General features: G+C 53.2%; 2 protein-coding genes across 4 annotated transcripts in view; both read right to left on the bottom strand.

Moving 5' to 3' along the window:
* The window catches only part of DGCR8 (DGCR8 microprocessor complex subunit), a 37,118-nt gene extending 35,800 nt beyond the window's left edge, over nucleotides 1–1,318 (bottom strand). The window contains exon 1 of one of the 2 annotated variants that reach the window (XM_030335870.2): nucleotides 1,164–1,318. The gene's annotated coding sequence lies outside the window, so the exon portion shown is untranslated. The remainder of the gene's footprint in view (nucleotides 1–1,163) is intronic. The other variant, XM_032595310.1, reaches the window with a different exon arrangement.
* Nucleotides 1,319–6,677: 5,359 nt separating this feature from the next.
* Nucleotides 6,678–20,449, bottom strand: part of TANGO2 (transport and golgi organization 2 homolog) — a 36,312-nt gene continuing 22,540 nt past the window's right edge. For both annotated transcript variants that reach the window (XM_030336379.1, XM_030336378.2), the window contains exons 4-9: nucleotides 18,289–18,408; nucleotides 17,633–17,747; nucleotides 14,062–14,132; nucleotides 10,843–10,996; nucleotides 9,270–9,374; nucleotides 6,678–7,721 (exon numbers count right to left, since the gene is read on the bottom strand). In XM_030336379.1, coding sequence (XP_030192239.1) covers nucleotides 7,601–7,721; nucleotides 9,270–9,374; nucleotides 10,843–10,996; nucleotides 14,062–14,132; nucleotides 17,633–17,747; nucleotides 18,289–18,408 — 686 coding nt within the window. In that variant the 3' untranslated portion in view covers nucleotides 6,678–7,600. The remainder of the gene's footprint in view (nucleotides 7,722–9,269; nucleotides 9,375–10,842; nucleotides 10,997–14,061; nucleotides 14,133–17,632; nucleotides 17,748–18,288; nucleotides 18,409–20,449) is intronic.

The raw sequence follows: 20,449 nt of genomic DNA, 5'->3' as shown, positions 1-20,449 counted from the left end.
CGGCCCCACTACTGCTTCAGCTGACTGAACACATGGACGTAAACCTTGCTTGCCAAGTGGACTGTGAGCCATCAGGAGACTCGCAGCAGGCTCCCCTGGATCCCTGGCACATAGGGTAAAACCAACAGGCTTGGATAACACCCTTCACTGAAGTCCACTTGCTGGGGTGGCCATCGAGGCAGCAGCTGTGATGTACAATGCTGGGGCTGCTGCCTTTCGGTCAAGCCTCTCACACTGCAGCCTCCCGCCCAACCCAGCAGCAGTATGACCTCATCCATTCCTTTTGTCATCCTCTAACAGACCTCACATCCTGTACTCACAGGCGCACCGCTGACTGGCCATTCACACTCTTTGGTGAGTGACAGCCTGCGGCAGGGTTTGGGCCAGTCTGCCAAAAGCCCCGTCCGTGACTGGGAGTCCAGTCTGCGGCCAGGAAACAGAGGGTCTCCACCTGGTGGTTGTCCTCACAGTCACCAGCCCTAGCCTGGACTGCCGTGCATCAGATAACAAGGTACATGCAAGCATGCAGAATAGCAAATCAAATTCCTACCATGAGCAACCCAAGTCCATCGAATGATACTTGACAGGTATCACTATCAACAGGTTGCCCCGCTCCGTTTATTTTTACCACGACCATTGTTACAACACAACCACAATCCGTCCATCTACGTGACACTCAATCCATGAGCATTTGGTGGAGAAAAAGACTTGGGCGACTTTTCAGATTTCCCAAACTGTTACACCCGGCAGGGTCCTGGGCGAACACTACTCTTGTTCATACCTTTCCCGCCTGAAAGCGACGCTACACCTTCGGGCCCACAGGGCAAGGGGCCTCTTTTCATTCGGGCTGTTTACCCGCGCGGGAGAGCGACCGGAGTCGGCGTCACCTGGGCCTGGGGCCTGGGGCCCGGGGCCCGCCCCCCCTCCACCCCCAACGGCGGGACCTCCGCCTCGCGTTCTGAGGCCCGCGGCCATGATGCTTCACAAAGGCTGGGACTCCGCGTGGCTGCCCCGCCTCGCGCCCTCCCGCCCCGCCCCGCCTCGCCTCGCTGCCCGGGCCCTTAGCCCTCGGCCCGAGAAGGAGGGAGGGGAAGGGCGCGCCCTCGCGCAGGCCGCAGCGCCCGCCCCGACCCCGCGGGGCGCCCCTCGCGCCCCGCACCTACCTCCAGCACCCGCGGCCTGCCCGAGCTGCCCGCAGCCCGACCAAAGCAAGGAGACCCTCACGGCCTGGCCGCTACCGCCACGGATACCGCTATCTAGAAAGGCCGCCCAAGCTCTCTCCGGTCGGCGGGACCCGCCTGCCGCGCGGGGCGAGCAGAGGGAGGGCCTTGGCGGCTCGCGGCCAATCCCTGCGCGCGGCCACCCCGCATTGGGGGGACCGCCGAGCGGGCTGCGGAGGCTGCCAATCGGCGAAGCGCAGCGCTAGCGGCCACGGCGCTAGGCCCAATAGCGCGGCCGCGTGGGCGGAACCAGGCGCTCAGGCCCCGGCCGCGCTAACGGTCGCCTCCTGGGCGGGGCTCGCCGTGCGGAGGGCGGCGGCCGCGAGGAGCGCCGGGAACGGGGAGCGCGGGGAATGCCGGGAACAGGAGAGCGCGGGAAGCGCAGGGAATGCCGGGGGAAGGAGGAGCACAGAGGATGCCGGGAACGGGAGAGCGCGGGAAGCGCCGGGAGCACAGGGCGCCTAGCTGCTTTAGATCCTGCGGAGGAAAACATTCGAAAAAAAAAAATGGGGGCGCCTGGGTGGCTGAGTCGGTTAAGCCTCGGACTTCAGCTCAGGTCATGATCTCACGGTTCGTGGGTTCGAGCCCCGCGTGGACCTCTATGCTGACAGCTCTGAGCCTGGACCCCGCTTAGGATTCTGTCTCTCTCTCTCTCTCTCTCTCTCTCTCTCTCTCTCTCTCTCTGCCCTTCCCCCGCTTTCACTCTGTTTCTCTCAAAGATAAATAGACGTTGAAAATTTTTTGTTAGATAATGCGGACGACACAGTACACAGACCGGCATTACACGTCTCCAATTAAAACCATTAAACATAATCATTAGGAAAAACAAAAACAAAAACAGACATATGCTAAACTGTCCGGCATTTTTCCACTCGGTAATAACACACACCGTTTCAGAAACTTAAGAAAAGGGAGGGTATGAGTAAAATGGGAGAAGAGACAGTTTATCCTTAGACCAGAATTCCAGTGAATAAATGGAAATAGAACATCTCCCTTTTGGCAGCCTGCACAAACCTGCAGACAAAAGTCATAGCGGGCAAAAGTGTGAGAACTGGCACGGACTTTTTTTGTTGTTTTACGGAGCTGCAAAGTTTCTCCCCGAGACACTAATTTCAAAGGTAAAATAGTAACTGCAGTGGAGAAAAACCTGAGACACCACCTAGCCAAATGAAAGAGATCACCAGCAAATGTATACACTTCCAAACATAAAATTTACATTTTAAAGATGTACCTTCTAAGGGCTCCTGGGTAGCCCAGTCCGTTAAGTCCGACTTCAGCTTAGGATTTCAGCTCAGGTCATGATCTCATGGTTTGTGGGTTCAAGCCCCAGGTAGGGCTCTCTGCTGAGAGCTCAGAGCCTGGAGCCTGCCTCGGATTCTGTCTCCCTCTCTCTCTGCCCCTCCCCCACTTGCATTTTTTTTTCTCTCTCTCTCTCTCTGCCTCTCTCTCTCTCTCTCTCTGTCTCTCAAAAATAAATAAAACATTTTTTTAAAATGTACCTTCTGTGGTATACTAATGAAACCTCAATAAAAATAAAGACAAAAGTCAACACCAGCAAAGGGACATATTGTGGGCCTCTTGAAGGGACATGCATGACTGACTTGTGGGTATTTCTACCCAAAAGACAAAACCTGAATGAAGAAAGATCAGACCCAAATGAGGTACATTCTACAAAAAAATTGGCAGGTGCTTTTCACGTGTCAAGATCATTCAAGTCAAAGATATGCTGAGAAGCTGTCTTCAATTACAGGAGACACAACTAAGTGTGATGTGGGATCATGACCCTGTATTGGAACCTGACTCAGGAAAGGGATATAAGTGGAACAACCGGTAAAATTCAAATAAGATCTGGGGCACCCGGGTGGCTCAGTCTGTTGAGCATTTGACTCTCGATTTCAGCTCAGGTCATGATCCCAGGGTGGATCCTGCTTAAGATTCTCTTCCTCTCCCTCTGCCCTTTCTCTCTCTCTCTCTCTCTCTCTCTCTCTCTCTCTCTCTCCTCTCTCAAATTAAAAACAAAAAAATTCAAAGTAGGTGGTAGCTGGTGGTATTATATCAACACTAATTTCCTGGTCGTAATCATATTACTAGAGCTAGTGATAGGGTGTTAATAGTTGGGGGACTGGGGTGAAGGACACTGGAATATTTTGTTCTGTTTTTTCAAGGTTTTAGTTAAGTTGAAATCATTTCAAAATGAAAATATTTTAAAAGGTAGGGAAAGGGGCACCTGACTGGCTCAGTCAGAAGAGCATGTGACTCTTGATCTCAGGGTTGTGAGTTCAAGCCCCATGTGGGGTGTAAAGATTACTAAAAAATAAACTTGAAAAACAAAAACAAAAAGGTGGTGAGAGAGAGTATTGCAGGTGAGGAAGCTAGAGGCCTACCCAGGCTCATCCGTCCCTTCCTACCCCTTTTCTGTTCACCTGGCTGCTCCAGTGGTTAGCACAAGCTACTTCACAATAAAATGTGAACGAGCCCCATGAGGTTCTGGCTCCTGGACTTGGCCAAGGGAGGCCAGCTTCCCTGTGGCTGGGCAAGCTGCTGGCCCCGGCCCAGTGGTCAGAGCTCATAGGAACCATTGGCATGGCACCATCCAGCCTTAGCAACCTCTCCACACTTTGTCATTTGCTTGGCAAGTTGCCTCAGCCTTGAGACCTCAGACATACTACAGCTGGCTTCCCACAGTCTCCATCTGACTCCATCCTCAGATGGATGCCTAGAAGCTGGAACTCTAGCCCAAGCTGTGGGAGGAAACTTTTCTCTCTGGGTTTCTGTTTCCACCTGAGCCCAACTCACCCATGAGCCAGGTATCTCCTAAAGAGCCTAGATGATGCTATCTGCTGGCAGATGAGACCCAAAAACCAGGTGTTGGTGGGGGGCAGAGGAGGGGTTGTGGGGGGAGGGAGAGGGATGGGAGGGTGTCTCTGCAGGTAGAAGGCCAGCAGCTCAGACCTGCCAAGACAAGCCCCAAGGCCAAGCTGCATTCCTGGACTGGTCTTGTTTACTCACAGATTTGGCTTCCATATTGGTCAGCTCCACACCTCAGACTCCATGCCAACATACCTCAACTGGCTGTTCAGAGCTAGAGAGCAGAAGCAGCTCATCTAGGAAGGGGCATCTGAAGAGGCAGTGAATTCCCTATCCATCTGGGAAAAGAGGACCCATACTCAGGGATCTGATGCATCTGGTGATGAGCAGAGAGGACTAGCTAAGCTATGCCAAGGTCAGGTCCAAGCCTTCGGTGTGGCATGTCAAAAGCACTTCTAGAAGGGATAGTTTCCTAGGGTCCCTTCTAACTGCAAAAGGGTCTCACTTCAAGGCCTAAATGAATGGCAGTTTGGGAAGTGCCAGCAATGTCATACTTGGTTCAAATGTCTACTTGGCCTGAGCATGAGGATACAGTGATGGGCAAAAGAGGAAAGGCCTTGCCTTCCTGGAGCTCTCATTCTGACAGGGAGGCATTCAAGAAACAATCAAGCAAAATGTATAGCATGTTACAGTGCTAACCACTATAGAAAATAGAGCAGGGACCAAGGCAAGGCAGATTGCAACTTTAGATGGGATGCCTCCCAAGACTTTACCAAAGAGTTGCACGATGTGAGGGAGAGTGTGGTTTGGATATAGGGGCAGAAGAGTTCTTCAACCAGAAGGGACAGCAAGTGCAAAGGCCCCGGGGCAGGAGCTGTGCAGAAAGCATGGCCAAGGGTGGGGGCGGGGGCAGGGGCAAGGGCAAGGTAAGTGAGGTGATGGGGGTGGTGCAGGGCAGCAGATGAGACCAACATGGGAGGGCCATGTCCCAAGGGAAGACACCCCAGGATGTACCTTGTCCTCATCCTGCTCCTTCCTGGCCTCATGACTCTGCCTTCCCACCTGCCAGGGGACTGACACACTATTATGGTATCTCCCCAAGCTTCAATTTCCTCATCTGTAGAGCGAAGGTCACAATTGTATTAGTTTGCTAGAGTGCCATAACAAAGTACCACAAATGAGTGGCTTAAACCACAGAAATTTATTGTCTCACAGTTCTGGAGGCCAGAAGTCTGAGATTAAGGTGTCAGCAGGGCCACGCTCCCTTGGAAGGCACCAGGGAAGGATCTGTTCCAGGTCTCTCTCTGCTTCTGGTAGTTTCTTAGCATGACACAGCATAGCTCGTCTTTATAGGCCATTCTGCCTGCATGCATGTCTGTCCCTGTGTCCAAATTTCCCCTTTTTGATACGGACATCAGTCATAATGGATTAGGGCCCACCCTAATGACTTCATTTTATCTTGATTACTTCTGTAAAGACCCTAATAAAGGTCACATTCTGAGGCACGGGCACTAGGACACCAACAGATCTTTCAGGGGGCACACAACTCAACCCATAATGATAGAACTACATCTTGGGCTGCCCTATCTTCAGAGGGCTCAGGCCCTTGGGGAGCTCAGGACAGGCTGAGGGCAGGAGTATCCCATTCAGGGCCTGTCCTTGGGTAGAGGCAAACAACTAGGAAAGTCTTCAGATGGCTTTGCACCAGCCCAGTGGTGCCCCATGAGGGCCGACACGCCTGGCCAGGGTGAGTGCTGGTGTGGAGCACTGGTCCATGATGTGGCACGGCCCACTGAGGCAGACGAAGGGCATCAGCAGTACCCAGGCTAGGAGCCTGGCTCAGTACGGCTCAACCGGCAAACGTGGGACTTGGGGCCAGTTTACCCCTGGGCCTGCAGGCATGGGCTATGCTGCTGCTGGGGATCCCATTCAAACTTGACCATGCTCAGACACTTTTCCTCTGAGTTCAAAATGAGCCAAGGAGGACATTGGGCCCCTGAGGGGTGCTTGAGGTGGTAAGAGGGAAGGGTTGAGGAGGCAAGTAGGACCCAGTGCAGGTCCACACCCTACCCCAAGCTCTCATTGGCTCTGAAAAGGCCAAGTTGGGGGTCAGCTGCAAAGGCAATGGAAGCCTGGGTCTCAGCACTGGACACATGTGGGACTCCTTGATGCTCAGCTGGGGCCAGGGACAAGAATTCCCAAGTGCTTGTCCAAAACCAGGATCCTGGGGTTAAGAGACACTCCACTTGTCCTCTTGCCCTGAAACCCACTCCTTCCTACCATCCCCTGGCCTCCACAGTCCACCCCAAGTGCAGGCTTGATCACACTATACTCTCAGGAGGTTCCTCTTCACCCAGATGAGTCCCTGGTTCCTCAGCCCAGCTCAGGAGGCCCTGTATCTGGTACCTACCGTGTCCCATACACATAAGCTCTCTCAGACCCCAGCCTCTGCCCAAGGACAGATGGATGGACAGGTCAACGGACCCTCAGGTTTCCATCATGATGCTCAGGAACCCATGAGCAAAAGAAGAAAGTGGGAAGAGGCTCCTTCTGAAGAAAATGTCTTGGCAGCTCCTGCAGGCCAGGAGAGCAACCCCACTGATCCCCTGCACAGCTGTCCCCCCATCACACAAGGATCTGAAATGCACGGACTCACCACACCTCAGAGTTTTATTATCAAGGTCTCATGTTCAAGGACAGATTCCTATGAAGTCCGACTCCCCAAGGAGAAGGGAAATAGAAAGGGTTGGCTGTGTCCCATCGCTGAGATGGGCCTGCTCAGGACCCATGACCCCAGTGGGCAGGCAAGTAGGTGCCTGAGAGCCTGGCAAGGTGTTTCAGCATACACAGAACCCCTGGTGCATGCAAGACCGCTCCCCTCCCCCACAGGACCACCCCATGCACATAGGAGATCCCCCAGAGCACAAAGGACAACCAACCAGGCGGTGCTTCTGTTATGAAAGCAGGTTCTTCTGGAGTTGTTCTCATTTCTCATTCCAAATGGGGCCTCTCCTCTCTAAGAGCAAGTCTGGTTGTCCAGAAGTGGACTACACCCAGGAGAGGAGCCACTCTTAAACAACAGTCTACTCCTGTTGTTTTGGTCAAAGCAAAGACCCACTAGCCAGAAGCACATGTGGATGTGAGAGGCACACCTCTGCCTGTGTGGCACGCATGTGTGGGTATGCCTGGGAGTGTGTGTGTGTACCTCTCTGTTGCTCATATGTGCATGTGCGTGTGTGTGTGTGACCATGCACCTGCAGGTATGCGTGGAAACATGTGCCTTGAGTATGTGCCTCTGTGCTTGGGCAGGGGGTAGGCCCAGGTGCCTTCACACATGCATAGCACACCTGAGCCCCCCTCAGACCTGGCCATGTGACTTTGTCACTCCCACTGGCATGAGGGTGGACCCTGAGCGGGACATGACAACACAGACAGGTCACACAAACACCAGAGGACCCTGGTCCTGGGGGATTCTGGCCAAGTCACAGGCAGTACATGTGATAGTTCCTATCCATACTAGCCCTTGAGGCAGGGCCTTCCTGGAGCCCAGTGGCCACATCCAGGGGGAAGGGTTAGCTCTGCAGCTTGAACTCGTGGGTGCTGGTCTCCCAGCAGGAGGGGTCCTTGTCCAGCATGCTACGTTCTGTGAAGGTCACATGCCCGTCCGCGTCCACGAGGATGACTGTGTTGGTTCTGAAAGAGAGCAAGGGGCCCACGTTTAGCCCTCTGCCCTCAGCCTCCTGCCTGCCTGTCAGAGCCCCAAATGAGGCCTCGGTCACCGGGAACTCTCTCCTGTCCTCCTTTCCCACTACCCATCCCAAATGCTCAGTGCACCTTCTCTCCTCCTGCCAGCCCTCCCCAAGGCCACACCTCACTTAGTCAGCACCTGTCTCCCCCTGACAGAGGGCAGGCACCAGGTCCCTGAGCAGCCGAGCACAGGCCAACACCCAGGATGGGCACACACATGCTAAAGACTGGTCCAGCTGCAGCTGGACCCAGCAGCCACACACTCAGCCAGGGAGCAGACCTGGCACTCTGCCTCATGCACATGAGTACACGTGAGCAGGAAAATAAGAAAATAAGTCTATGACAGAGGACAAGCTTGAAAAAAACTGATGCCCTGCCACTTGCCAAGGGAAAAGCCTGCCCAATGGAAAGACCACCATTCAAGTCTATAACACTCGGGTGCTGGAGCATCAGTGCTGGACACTGACACCACCCTGACCCTGCCTACCATCCTATCCCCCAGCTAGAGGGCTTGAAGTTGTCGTTTCCTAGAGGATGGAAGACTTGGGCTGACCTGAACCCGAACACCAAGCATACTTGCAACATCACCATGCACTCAGAGTACATGTGACATCACCCTGGCATCACTCAGCACTTGCCACCACCCAAGCACCCCATCCCTGAGTCCTTACGGCTGTGGGCCCCCAAGAGCTTGGCCTATCCATCATAGTCACAGCAAGCTTCCAGCCTGGAAGGAGGCTGGTACCCACGGGGCCTGGTGTAAGCCAAGTCCAGGCAGATGTGGCTGTGCACACGGCTACAGTCGGCCTATAGGCCAGGTGGGCCAGGTGCGCACTCCTGGAGCATCCTGGCTGGTCCAGAAGCCTACCCTCTTCTGTACTTCCCAGGCAGGTCCAAGTATAGCATGTGGGCTACCCTGGGCAGAACCACATGGGTGGACTGGGCCTCCCTGACACACACGGAGCCAATCTTCCTCTGCCCAGGAGGGAGAGACAGGGAAGGAACTTGTTGGCACAGGAGACACTGATGCCAACAGCTCCTCCCTCCCAGGCATTCTCTCCTTGCAGCTGAGACTAGTAGTTGCCCTTCCATTAGATGATGTCCCCAGGCTGAGATGACCTAATAATCCCTGCCCTGGTCACACAGGGAATGTGACAGGCTCAAGGACATAGGGCGAGCGAGGGGAAGTGCCGGGCAGTGGGACCTCTGCGCCCACAGGGATTTGCCAACCCAAGAGTGCCCGTAGCCATCCCAGCTCCCCTATGGCTGTGTAGGGAGCAGGAAACAGCCCAGGAACCATTCTTGCAGCACCCATGGGAGCCAGCAGGCATTTCATGCTAACATTAACTAATGTGGTATCTGCTGGCCCCACAACCCCCCAAGCTGAAATAGCACCTGCTTTTAGACAGGGCAGAGGCTCTGGGATCCATAGAGTTGAGGGAAGGCCGGGTTCCTCATGGGACAGGACTGAACACACCCAGCAGCCCCTCGTACCTGGTGCCATAGCCTGGGCAGCGCACACACACAGCGGCGTACTTGCTCAGAAAGGGCTGCACATACTCCCTGCCCTGGTCCTCAATAGCTGGATCTGGCAGCTGCCTGGAAGGAAAGAGGAGGGGTCACCATTGCCTCCACCCACCCAACCTGCAGCTCCTCCTGATGTCCTCAAAGCCTGCGGTGCCTAAGGAGCCCACCAGCTTCACGAAGTGGTTGGGGAATCCATGAGGGCTGTTCTGTGCACTCTCCTACTGAAGGCCTCAAATCTCAGTCCAATTTTTTATTCAGGACTCCATCATTGAGCCCCGGCTGCCAGATAGTGATTGCCGGGCCAGTCCCCCTTCCAGAACCACCAGGAGCCTTCCCTAGGACCCAGGGACATGAGTACCTGTGAGCTGAGCACTGGGGAAGGCTCTGATGAATCTGCAAATGGCAGGGGTCCATCTAGTCAGAGCTGTACAGGGCCACCCACAGGAAGGACAGAAGCCATCTCCCGGAGCAAACTCACCTTCCTGTCTTGGTGAGGTTTGAGTGGTTGGGGTGCTAGGGGTGGGGGCCTGGCTGAGGGAGTCACTGGCCCCACACACTCCCTGCCTACTCCAAGAGGTACCCCACGGGCATCCCTCCATGTGACAGGAGCCCATTCAAGCCCTGTGGCTTACCAGCCACTGAAGCTGGTGCTGGGACCACAGCTGTCAATCCAGGCAGCCAGGACCCCATTTCAGGCCAGAGGGGATGGCAGACAGTGACCAAGGGCCACGTGGACTTGCAGCTGAGCATAGGATGCTAGGCCAGCCCAAGTAGGACTTTCCTGAGGGGCGGCTGTGCTGAAGCAGAAGGAGCCGTGGTTCGTGGTTTGGAGAAGAGAGGGAGAGTAAGCAAGGGGCCAGGAGGGTCCCAGGAGAGAAGAGTGGGAGGCAGCCCGTGGAGGCTCCTCTGAGGGGCTACGGGGCATCTGGGCAGGATAGTGGCCTGGCCTGAGTATGGGCCACATTACTGAATGGAAGGAAGGTAGCTTGCCAGCACCTCTGACCCCCAGCTGATGGTCAAGACACACCAGAGGGTGGTGTCCCTAGGGCAGGTGCCCTGTGCAGAGGCCACTGAAGTGCCTGAAGGAAGTCAGGTCAGGGGCAACTTTCCCCCAGGCAATTCCTGGGACAGGCATGTCTGTGCCACAGCACTGATAGGACAGCATGTTGAAAGGACAGTTAACTTCATGACATACTCCTAGGTCGTCTGCTTGTTTCTGTGGTTTGCGAACTACTGGGGAGCTTTCTACAATCTCCCAGTAGCTGTGTGCGGACGCGGGGAACCTCCAGCTACTCTCTGTCCCACAAAGGCCTGCATCAAGCCTCTAAGAGCACTGAGCTTCCAAGTGCAGTGGCCCAGGAGGGGAGCAGGTAGGAGAGGAGCAAAGAACAGTGTGTCCGTACAGGCTACCCCAGGGTGAGGAACGTGTCCCAGTCCCTTCCATGAGCCTCCCAGGACAGGAGAGCCTGCCTGACTCTATGTCCAGGGCTAGGGCAGAAGAGGGATGCTCTGATTGCCCCAGCTGGACCTGCCCACTCACGCCTCATCATTGTTGAGCACGTGCAGGAGCTGGGCGATGAGGGCATCCTTGGGCAGCTCCTGGCTCCGCTCCACGGCCTCCAGGAAGAGCTGCTTTCCAAAGCACAGCTTCCTCCAGGGTGTCTCCAGCAGTGCATTGCTTAGTCCATAGGTCCCTGCAGAAAGGGGGACACTCCAGCCGGTGCAGAGACCTCACTGTCTGAATTCAGGGTAAACTCCCACCCACCCACCTACCCACCCTGGGCAAGGGGCCAAGAGTATGGTCCGGGGGTACTGAGGCCAGGCCACCCCATACTCTAGCACCTTCTCTATGTGTATTTCTGACCCGTCTGTGTGGCAAGGAGTGGAGAACTCAACACAGCAGGGCATTCACAGGAGACCTTGAGGCACAGGTGTCAAGTGGCCTTGATAAGCAGAATAATAGGGAATAGACAACCTAAATCCCGACTGGGCACAGGCAAGGGGATACTCAAGAAGGAACCATCTCCCCATCTCACCGCCATCTCTAAGCTGGAAAAAGCTGCAAGGTATGGATCCACCTGAGAAGGTCAAGGGTGGAAGAATCAGCAACCTGAGGCCAGAGGGGTACGTGCTGGATATGTCAGCGGTTAGGGAGCCTGCTAACATCACAAGAGCCTCACTCAGTGAGAGTGGGCAGGGCCCACCTCTACTCTATACTGGCCAGGACCCTGAAGGGGGAGCCATAGAGTCTCAGCACTACTTTCTCCGAACAAGTTCTCAGTGGGTTAAAAGAATGTGTGACAAGAAAGAAAAGGGTTTCTCATGTCAAAAAAAGGAGAAGCACGGCCTTGAAGTGAAGAGGCCCCTGGAGCCGCAGGCAGCAGTGGCAGGTGAACTCGGAGTCATGTACCCTGAAAGATGCACTGAGGACACGGAGCCACAAGCTTTCAGGTGAGGATCTCAACTAAGTCTGAGGTGGCCATAGCCACCTCCAAGGAAGACAGCCCTGGCTCTGCTGGGCCACCAGGCTGGGTTATCATTGTGCTTTATCCATCAAGAGCAACTAGTTTTTTTTTTAATGCAAAAAAAATTAAAAATAAAAAAAAGAACAACTCAATAATAAAAATACAAAGAACCCAATTTTAAAAAATGGGCAAAGGACTAAAGAAGACAGATAAATGAATTATAAGTACACGAAAAGAGGCTCAGTATCATTTGCCATCAGAGAAACACAAATCGAAACCACCATAAGATACTTCATATCCACTAGGGTGGCTATAATCAAAAAGACAGACGGGGCACCTGGGTGGCTCAGTCAGTTGAGCATCTGACTTCGGCTCAGGTAGTGATCTCACAGTTCATGAGCTCAAGCCCCACATCAGGCTCTCTGCTGTCAGCGTGGAGCCTGCTTCAGATCCTCTGTCTCCCTCTCCCTCTGTTCCTCCCCCACTCATGCTCTGTCTTTCTCTCAAAAATAAACATTAAAAAAAAAAGACAATAACAACTGTTGGTGAGGATGTGGAAAAATCGGAAACTCACATGCTGCTAAGGAGAACATAAATGGTGCAGCTACTTTGGAAAACAGTTTGGCAGCTCCCAAAAGAGGCTACACAGGGGCCTTACCACCCAGAAATTCCATTCCTAGGTATAAAAACAAGAAAGATGAAAACATGGGTCCCCACAAAAACTTGTAACAAGTGTTCACGGCAGCATTACCCACAACAGCCAAAAGGTGAAAGCAACCTGAGTGTCCATCAACCAGATGAATGGAGAAACAACATATAGAATATCTGGGCAACGGAATTATTATTCAGCTGTAAAAAGGAATGAAGCCTTAATTCATGCTACAACATGGATGGACATTGAAAACATGATGGTATGAAAGAAGCCAGTCACAAAAGGCCACATATTGTATGATTGCATTTATATGAAATATCTAGAACAAGCAGATCTACAGAGACAGAAAGTAGCTTAGTGGGGGACGCCTGGGTGGCTTAGTCGGTTAAACACCCAACTTTGGCCCAGGTCATGATCTCGTAGTCTGTGAGTCTGGGCCCCACATGAGGCTCAACACTGACAGTGTGGAGCCTACTTGGCATTCTCTGTCTCTCTCTCTCTCTCAAAATATAAATAAACTTAAAAAAAAAAAAAGAAAGAAAGAAAGAAAGAGGGGTGCCTGGGTGGCTCAGTCGGTTGAGCATCCGACATCAGCTCAGGTCATGATCTCACAGTTAGTGAGTTCGAGCCCCGCATTGGGCTCTGTGCTGACAGCTCAGAGCCTGGAGCCTGCTTTGGATTCTGCGTCTCCCTAGGGCTGAGGGGTAGGAAGAGTGGGGGGTAAATGCTAATGGGGATGGGGGTTTCCCTTTAGGGTGATGAAAATGTGACAGAATTCAATAGCAGTTCAACAGCAGGTGTGATAATTGCACACCTTTGAGAATAGACTCAAACCTACTGAATGGTACAGTTAAAATGAGTAAATTGTATGATACATGAATTATATCTCAACAAAGCTTCTATTTACATTTTTTTTTGATGTTTATTTATGTTTTGAGGGCGGGGGAACAGGGTGTGAGCGGGGGCAGAGAGAGAAGGAGACACAGAATCTGAAGCAGGCTCCAGGCTCTGAGCTGTCAGCACAGTGCCTGACGCGGAGCTCGAACTCATGGAACATGAGATCATGACCTGAGCTGAAGTCGGATGCCCAATAGACTGAGCTACCCAGGCCCCCCAACAAAGCTGCTATTCAAAAAAAGTGACACGGATCAGGCAAGGTCAAGCTCAAGGAAACAACATGATGTATTTGAAATGATTTCCCTCCCTCCCTCTATCCCATCCTTCCTTTCTTGAGCAGAAAACAAGCATCTCCAGTCACAGAATCTCAAGTACTGATAAACTGAGGGAGGGCATCACAGGGGTGCTTTCCAGATGCTTCCACAAAGGCCTCTGGGCCAATGCATAGAGTTGTAAGAGGGGCCTGTGTAAGAAAGGTAAGAGGGGCCTGTGTCCTTTTTTGCCTCTTAGTTTTTGATTCTCTCTGGCAGTCAAGAACTCAGTGCTAGGGAAGGCTTAAGCTGTGGGCAGGTGGCCTTGGCTGTAGGCAGCCTGACATGTGGACTCTGGGGCCATAAGATACACGAACAGCAGAAGAGCATAGTCCCAGGAGAGAAATGTGACAGGGACCCAGGCTCTGAAAAGTATACAGGTGTCCCTATAGAAGCAGCCCCCACTTTGTCACTACTCACCAGAGCAGGCTTACCTGGTGCCAGGATGACAGGCTCAGGCTCCCCCCGGTTTCCATAGTAGCAAACAACATCTCCCTTCTCTGTGCTGTAGACAGGAGGAGAGAGAGGGTCAGAAGGGATCCATGGGGGGTTCTGATCTCTTACTGCCTGGCAATCCCCATGGCCCCATTCCCAGCACAGGGACAATGGCTCGCCATAGCCAGGGCAGGAGCTAGTCAGGGCTCCAGCCTCTCAGGGGCCTCTCAGGTAGGCGCTTTGAGTCTCCTGGCTCCTGACTCCCGGCTCACTGCAGGGACCAATGGCTTGGGAGCAGCCTGGGAGGGACAGCATCTAAAAGACCCTCCTGCCTCATTGAATGCTCCCGTGCCATGCGTACTTGCAGGCTCATGTGTCGATAACTGCTCTGTACCCATAAACACCAGTCACCACCCACACAGCTCATCTCTGGATACCTCCAGACAGAGAGGGATGCCCCAGGGTAACAGAGGCTTCAGAACAAAGCATCAAAGATCACATTTGCCTACTTTCATGCACTGCATGTACATTTAAAAATAGTTCAAAGTGCTCAGAGCTGAAAATGTTCCCACTCCTACTAAATACCATAGCAAATCTTCCTACTAAGACTTAGAATTGCCTTCTCTGCAAACTGGAGAAGGACTCTTCCTGGCCTGTGAGCCGCCCTCCTGGAGGCACGGAGACCACCACACATGGGACCTGAGCCTTCAAGATGAACAATCGCAAAGACCAGGTGGGGCTGCCGGGGAGTTCCACCGGCAATGCCCACTCTGGCCCCACATGGCTTCACATTCTGCTCATCTTTTTCCTCCCCACAGCCGCTGGCTCATTTCTTAAGATATCTGGCTAATGACTTCAGGAATTTTGTTTGTAGGCAAAAACCTAGAAAGCATGAAGACCCATGGATTGGACACCAACTCTCCCCATGCCTGGTTAGGGACCAGCTATGATGATGATGGGATTCTTTTCTTCTCAGCCCTGACTTCTTCCTGGCACCTATCGCCAGGGCTGCTTGGTTACCGCTGACTCCCTCTGGCCTCTGCCCTACACACCTGGCCCTTGGGAATAACCCGCTGGGTTCCCCTGACTGCCACCTGTCCTTGAGGGCTGTGTCTAGGGAGATATGGTCCAACCCTGTGGCCCCAGGAGCCAGGAGAGCTGTTCAGGCACTGATGGGCCCAAGTCCTACCTATAGGAGCCACCTGCCCATGCATGCATCCACTCAGAGCACAGGGCCCTCATCACCCAGCCACTTGACATGGCTGCTGAGCACCAAGTCCTGCTGGTCTCCCAGACTGGATCAGATGTACACAGAACGACAGATAGGCAAAGTGGTCCCTGTACAGGGGGAGCATGGAGGGCAAGGGAACAAGTGTCCGTGCCAGCACCCACCTCCTCCCATGGACACTTCAGCCTCTACATCAATGCGACTATCCACGCAGCAGGTGTGTGTCCACATGCAGTGGACAATTAAGGCACAGTGGGCCTAGGGCTCCTTGTAGAAGGAAACAGGCTCAGGACAGGCATCTGGTCATTGGCAAACCATGGGGCACTGACCACCTACCCTGATGGAAACTGACGACCTCCACTGACCTCTGGGGCATTGGCAGCAGGGGCACACAAGGAGAGGGCAGCAGGGAGGGAGAATGTGAGAGATGGATGCCCACTTCACCGAAGGGCAAAATACACAAAACGCCTACAGTTCCTGGGCCACATCTCTGAAGTACAAGTCCTGTGGAAGGGAGCACAGGACACCCTACCCACCTTGTCGGGCTGTTCCCACAAATGCCTGAATCCTCCAGCAGCTCTGCGAGGCCTACTCAGAGAAATGCACGTGGGCCCTGGGGCATCAGAGGTGGGAACACTCAGCCAGGGCCTCTCCACATTGGCCATCCTTCGTGGCTGTGACATTACCACTCCCCCACCTGACGTGATCTGCCTTATACACCAAGACTGTCAATAGCGTCTACTCTTCTGTCTGCACATTTGTCTGCACACTTGTAGACAGGGCCAGGCGGGAGACTGGCACCTAACATGCAACCCCAGCCATCCCCCCGCTTCTGCCCGCCATCTGACCGCCAGCCCTGGGCATGGGCTCTGGGATCCCCCCGCCAGGGACATGGGTCCCGCGTGACTCCTGCTAACCTGTACCAAACACCAACAATTACTTCACCACAAAGCTCAGTGTCCGCAGTGGGAAGTGGACCACAGGCAGTGCCCACTTCTCAACTGACACTCAGCAAATGCTGCTGACCAATAGGCCCTGGGCTACAGGCAGCCCTGTGGAGGTCCAGAGCAGGGTAGCTGGTGTCTGAGCTAATACAGGGTTGTGGCCAGGGTCCAGGCATGGGAGTCACAGAGATAAACACACTCTGAGAAGCCAGGCTGCAGCCACTGGCGGCTCAGAAACACAGATGCTACTGGCTGGTGTCCAGTGGCACCACGGCCGTGCGTGCAGTGCTTCTTCCCAACCTGGTGCCCACCTGATGGGATGTGACTACTGTCTCCAGAGGCACCTGGACCCCCAGCCAGGTGCCCAGAGAAGCACCACAAGACCCCAGCCCTACGTCACACCAGCAGGGGTCTTAGCCATGTCAGCTGCCTGTTGGAGCTCAGCCATATCAGGTGTACACAGGGTAGTGGCTGTGAGGACATGCCAAGTGTTGCACATGAAGGGCTCAGCACATCCCCCAAACAGCTACGCAGGTAACTGCTGGCTGCTGCACCTCTGTGTGCCTCACGTGGACCTGGCAACATCCCCAAATGCCACTTCCCCACATGGCCCAGGCCCTCTGCTGGGTTCCAGCAGCCAGACTCCTAACTCTCAGCCAGCACAGGCACCCCTGAGGCTCCAGGCCCGTGCTTCCTTGGGGACCCTTCCACCTGCCTCTGCTCCTTGCCTACTTGTCTGACTCCAAGTAGGGAAAGACTTGCCCCAAACGCCTGTACAGGCGAGTGTCCATGTCCTCTGGTGACAGGGCCCGTGGGCAGCTGGGACAGCTTTGTTGCCCCTTGACAACTCCAGACAGGCCAAGGGAGCTATCCATTGAGTGCCTTGCAGAACCTGAAATGAGCTGTGCTGCAGGCTCAGACACGCCTCCCTGGAGAAGCCGCCGTGAGGCTCCAGCACTCAGCAGCACCCGACCACACCGTGCTGCCGGGCTCCACACCAGTCAGCGGTGCTTGGACCTTCCTTCTCTAGCCTGGGATGCTTCTGCCACCAGAGAGCAGGGCATGTGAAGGGCAGCGCCAAAACAGGGGACTCCTTCGCCACAGACATGGGGAGACCTCATGCCTGGAGATGCCCACTGGAGTCATGCTACAGCTGTCGTGCAGGAGCTGGTGGCCCTCACGGCACCACAGAAAGCCCGAGCTCTGTTCGTTGAGTCCCCATGATAGTCGGTTGGTCCTCGGGACCCTCACCATGTCCAACAGGAGCAATGTCCCTGGGGAGGCCACCACAGTACCCCAAGCTTAGTGGCAGGGTGGGAACCCCACTTCCTGTCAAGCCCATGACCCAGCTCTGTGGCAGCACCCAGTGGGTTGCCATCCCCCTCCCAGCAGACCCACCTCAGGTCAGCTGCTATGAGGTTAAAGCCGTTGTACAGGTGGCCCTCCGCAGAGACCTTCTTCAAGTAGGACAAGCTGTCCATGTCTGTAGTCAGAAAGTGGGTCACAAGTTCACCTGTGGGTAGGGGACAGACACACGTGGCCAAGGCAGCAGGGCTGAGTCCCTCTTCATGGGGAGACTGACATGGGGCTGGTACGAGCTAAACACCACCATGCCAGCCATATCTCGTTGACCTAGCAGCTAAGGAGGTCTGCATCAAGAACTCTGTTTTTGTTGGGTTTTAATTTTTTTTTCTTCAATTATACCCCCTAATGAAGTACAGCATGAGGGAAAAAAATCTTCCATGGGAACAATGTGTGTCTTCCAAGGGCGTATTGCTCTGCAAACATTTGACAGGTGGGGAACAATGACGACAGTCAGAAGTGACACTTTGGTTGGGGCACAAGTGTGGAGAGTGTTCCCTGAGAGGGGCAAACCCTATATGTGCAGGTGGGTGCTACATGGGCCGGGCAGCAGGTGGTTCCCACAGTAATGGCAGCCAGTGGGCCTTAGGACCAGAAACACCCCTCTTCCCCTTCTTCTACCTCTTGCATCTACATGTGCCCAAGGAAAGCCCACCCCCTGCCCTGCCCGCTCCACCACTGCCCCATGGTACCTCGGCCCCGGGCATCCCGGTCCTGCCGTGGTTGCAGGTAGTTGGTGAGCGCGGCCAGCTTCCCCCGTGTGCTAATGCCCAGCCACGTGCCTCCTTCCTTGCCTTCCTCCATGTCAAGTCCTGTGACAGATGACGGTGTCACCACCAGTAGCACTTACCAAGGCCCTGTCCTTATGTCCTAGGAAGACACATAATCAGTCCAGCAGTCCTAGCTATGGGACAGGGGCTTGAACTCCTCATTGCAAGACAGCCCCAAAGCCCACAGGGCACATGAGAGAGACCCTGCCCCCTAGGATGACATCTGATGCCCACAGGAGTCCCTGAAAGCTTGCAGTAAAACTTGGCACATGCAGAATGCATGCTGGTGCCTGGACCGGCATTGGGCTGGGAGCACGGTGGCAGCTCTGTCCTAGAAACAGCACCATGCCCCAATCCCACACCCTGGATCAGGTGCAGGGCCACTGGCTGTCCTCTCCCAGTAGGACACACAGGCCCTTAGGGTGGGTACTTCACTAGGAGTCCGGGGTATATCCAGGCCCACCTGTGAGCTTCATCCCCACCCCATAGGCCCAGGCCATGGTTAGTACTCCAAGGGGCCTTGCCACAGGGACAGTGAGGCCCTTAAAGCCACAGGAAAGCATCTTACTAGACTAGAGGATCATTTTAGTTGAAGATTGGGGTAAAAGCAACTAAGTCATTAAAATGTCATTTTTATAATAATAAGTTATAACAATAAAAGAAATAAGAAATATAAAGATCAGAAAGGAAGAAGTAAAACTGTTTATAGACAGCAGGATAACATATGAACAAAATCCAAAAGGAATCTACCCCCTCAACCAAAAAAAAATTTATATTTATATTTACATAGATAGATACAGATATAGATGTACAGATATACATGATATAGAGATAGATATATAGATATAGATATAATATAGATATAGATATAGATATAGATATAGATATAGATATAGATATATGTAGGGGGCGCCTGGCTGGCTCAGTTGGAAGAGCTTATGACTCTTCATCTCAGGGTCCTGAATTCAAGCTCTACTTTGGGTGTAGAGATTACAAAAAAATAATAAATTAATTTTTAAAAATCTACGAGAACTAGTAAGTAAACAGTAGCAAAATCAGAAAATGAAAATTTAATAATACCATTTACAATAGCACTAAACCAAACCAAACCAAAAAGTAGGAAAACATTTAAAGAAAAATGTGTAACACCTAAAGACTAAAAACCACAGAGCAGCGCTGAGAGAAGTCAAGCAGCTCTAATTAAGAGAGAAAAATATGTCCTGTTCTTCAACCAAAGACTCAATATTGGTAAGATGACAGTTCTCTCCAAATGACTAAAAGAGTCAACAGAACTGAAATTCAAATTCCAGCAAGCTTTCTATTTTATAGAAATTACTACACTGACTCTAAAATTTATGTGCATACACAAAGAAGTCAGGATGGATAAAGAAGTTCTGAGATAGAACAAAGCCGGAGGACTTAATCCTGCCTAATTTCAAAACTTGCTTAAAAAGCTGCAGTAATCAAGACAGTGTGGCATCGGCATCAAGACAGAGGAACAGATCAATGGGACATAAGAGAGTCTAGAATAGACCCACACACATGTGTGTGACCAAGTTGCCCTAGGAATGCAACAGGTGAAAGAGTATCTATTCAATAAATAAGACTAGAAGAACTGGGGAGATGTAGTAGGAGATAGGAACCTCAAACCCTACCTCATACCATGTACAAAAATGTAAGATGGGGCACCTGAGTGGCTCAGTTGGTTAAGCATCTGAATCTCGATTTCGGATCAGGTCATGATCCCAGGGTAGTGAGATACAGCCCCGTGTTGGGTTCCATATTGAGCCTGGAGCCTGGTTGGGACTCTCTTTCTCCCTTTCTCTCTGCCCCTTCCATATGCGCGTGCACGTGCTCTTTCTCTCTCTCTCTCAAGATAAATAAATAAGCATTAAAAAAAAAGTGCCATCAGGGCCTCGTCCCCCTCATCCCCCCCCCCCCGCCCCACTACAGCCTCCCAATCATGCCCTGCAACAGCGACATGCACAGCCTGCCCCATCCCCATGACCCCCTCCCATTCCATCCTAGCCCAGGAATGGCCAGCATGGTACTGGCCAGGCCCGCAGGTTCCCCTCAGAACCTC

This window comes from Lynx canadensis, chromosome D3 (genome assembly GCF_007474595.2).
Source record: "Lynx canadensis isolate LIC74 chromosome D3, mLynCan4.pri.v2, whole genome shotgun sequence".
NCBI lineage: Eukaryota > Metazoa > Chordata > Mammalia > Carnivora > Felidae > Lynx > Lynx canadensis.
Note: the sequence above shows the minus strand (reverse complement) of the source record. Positions and strands in the feature narration are given on the sequence as shown.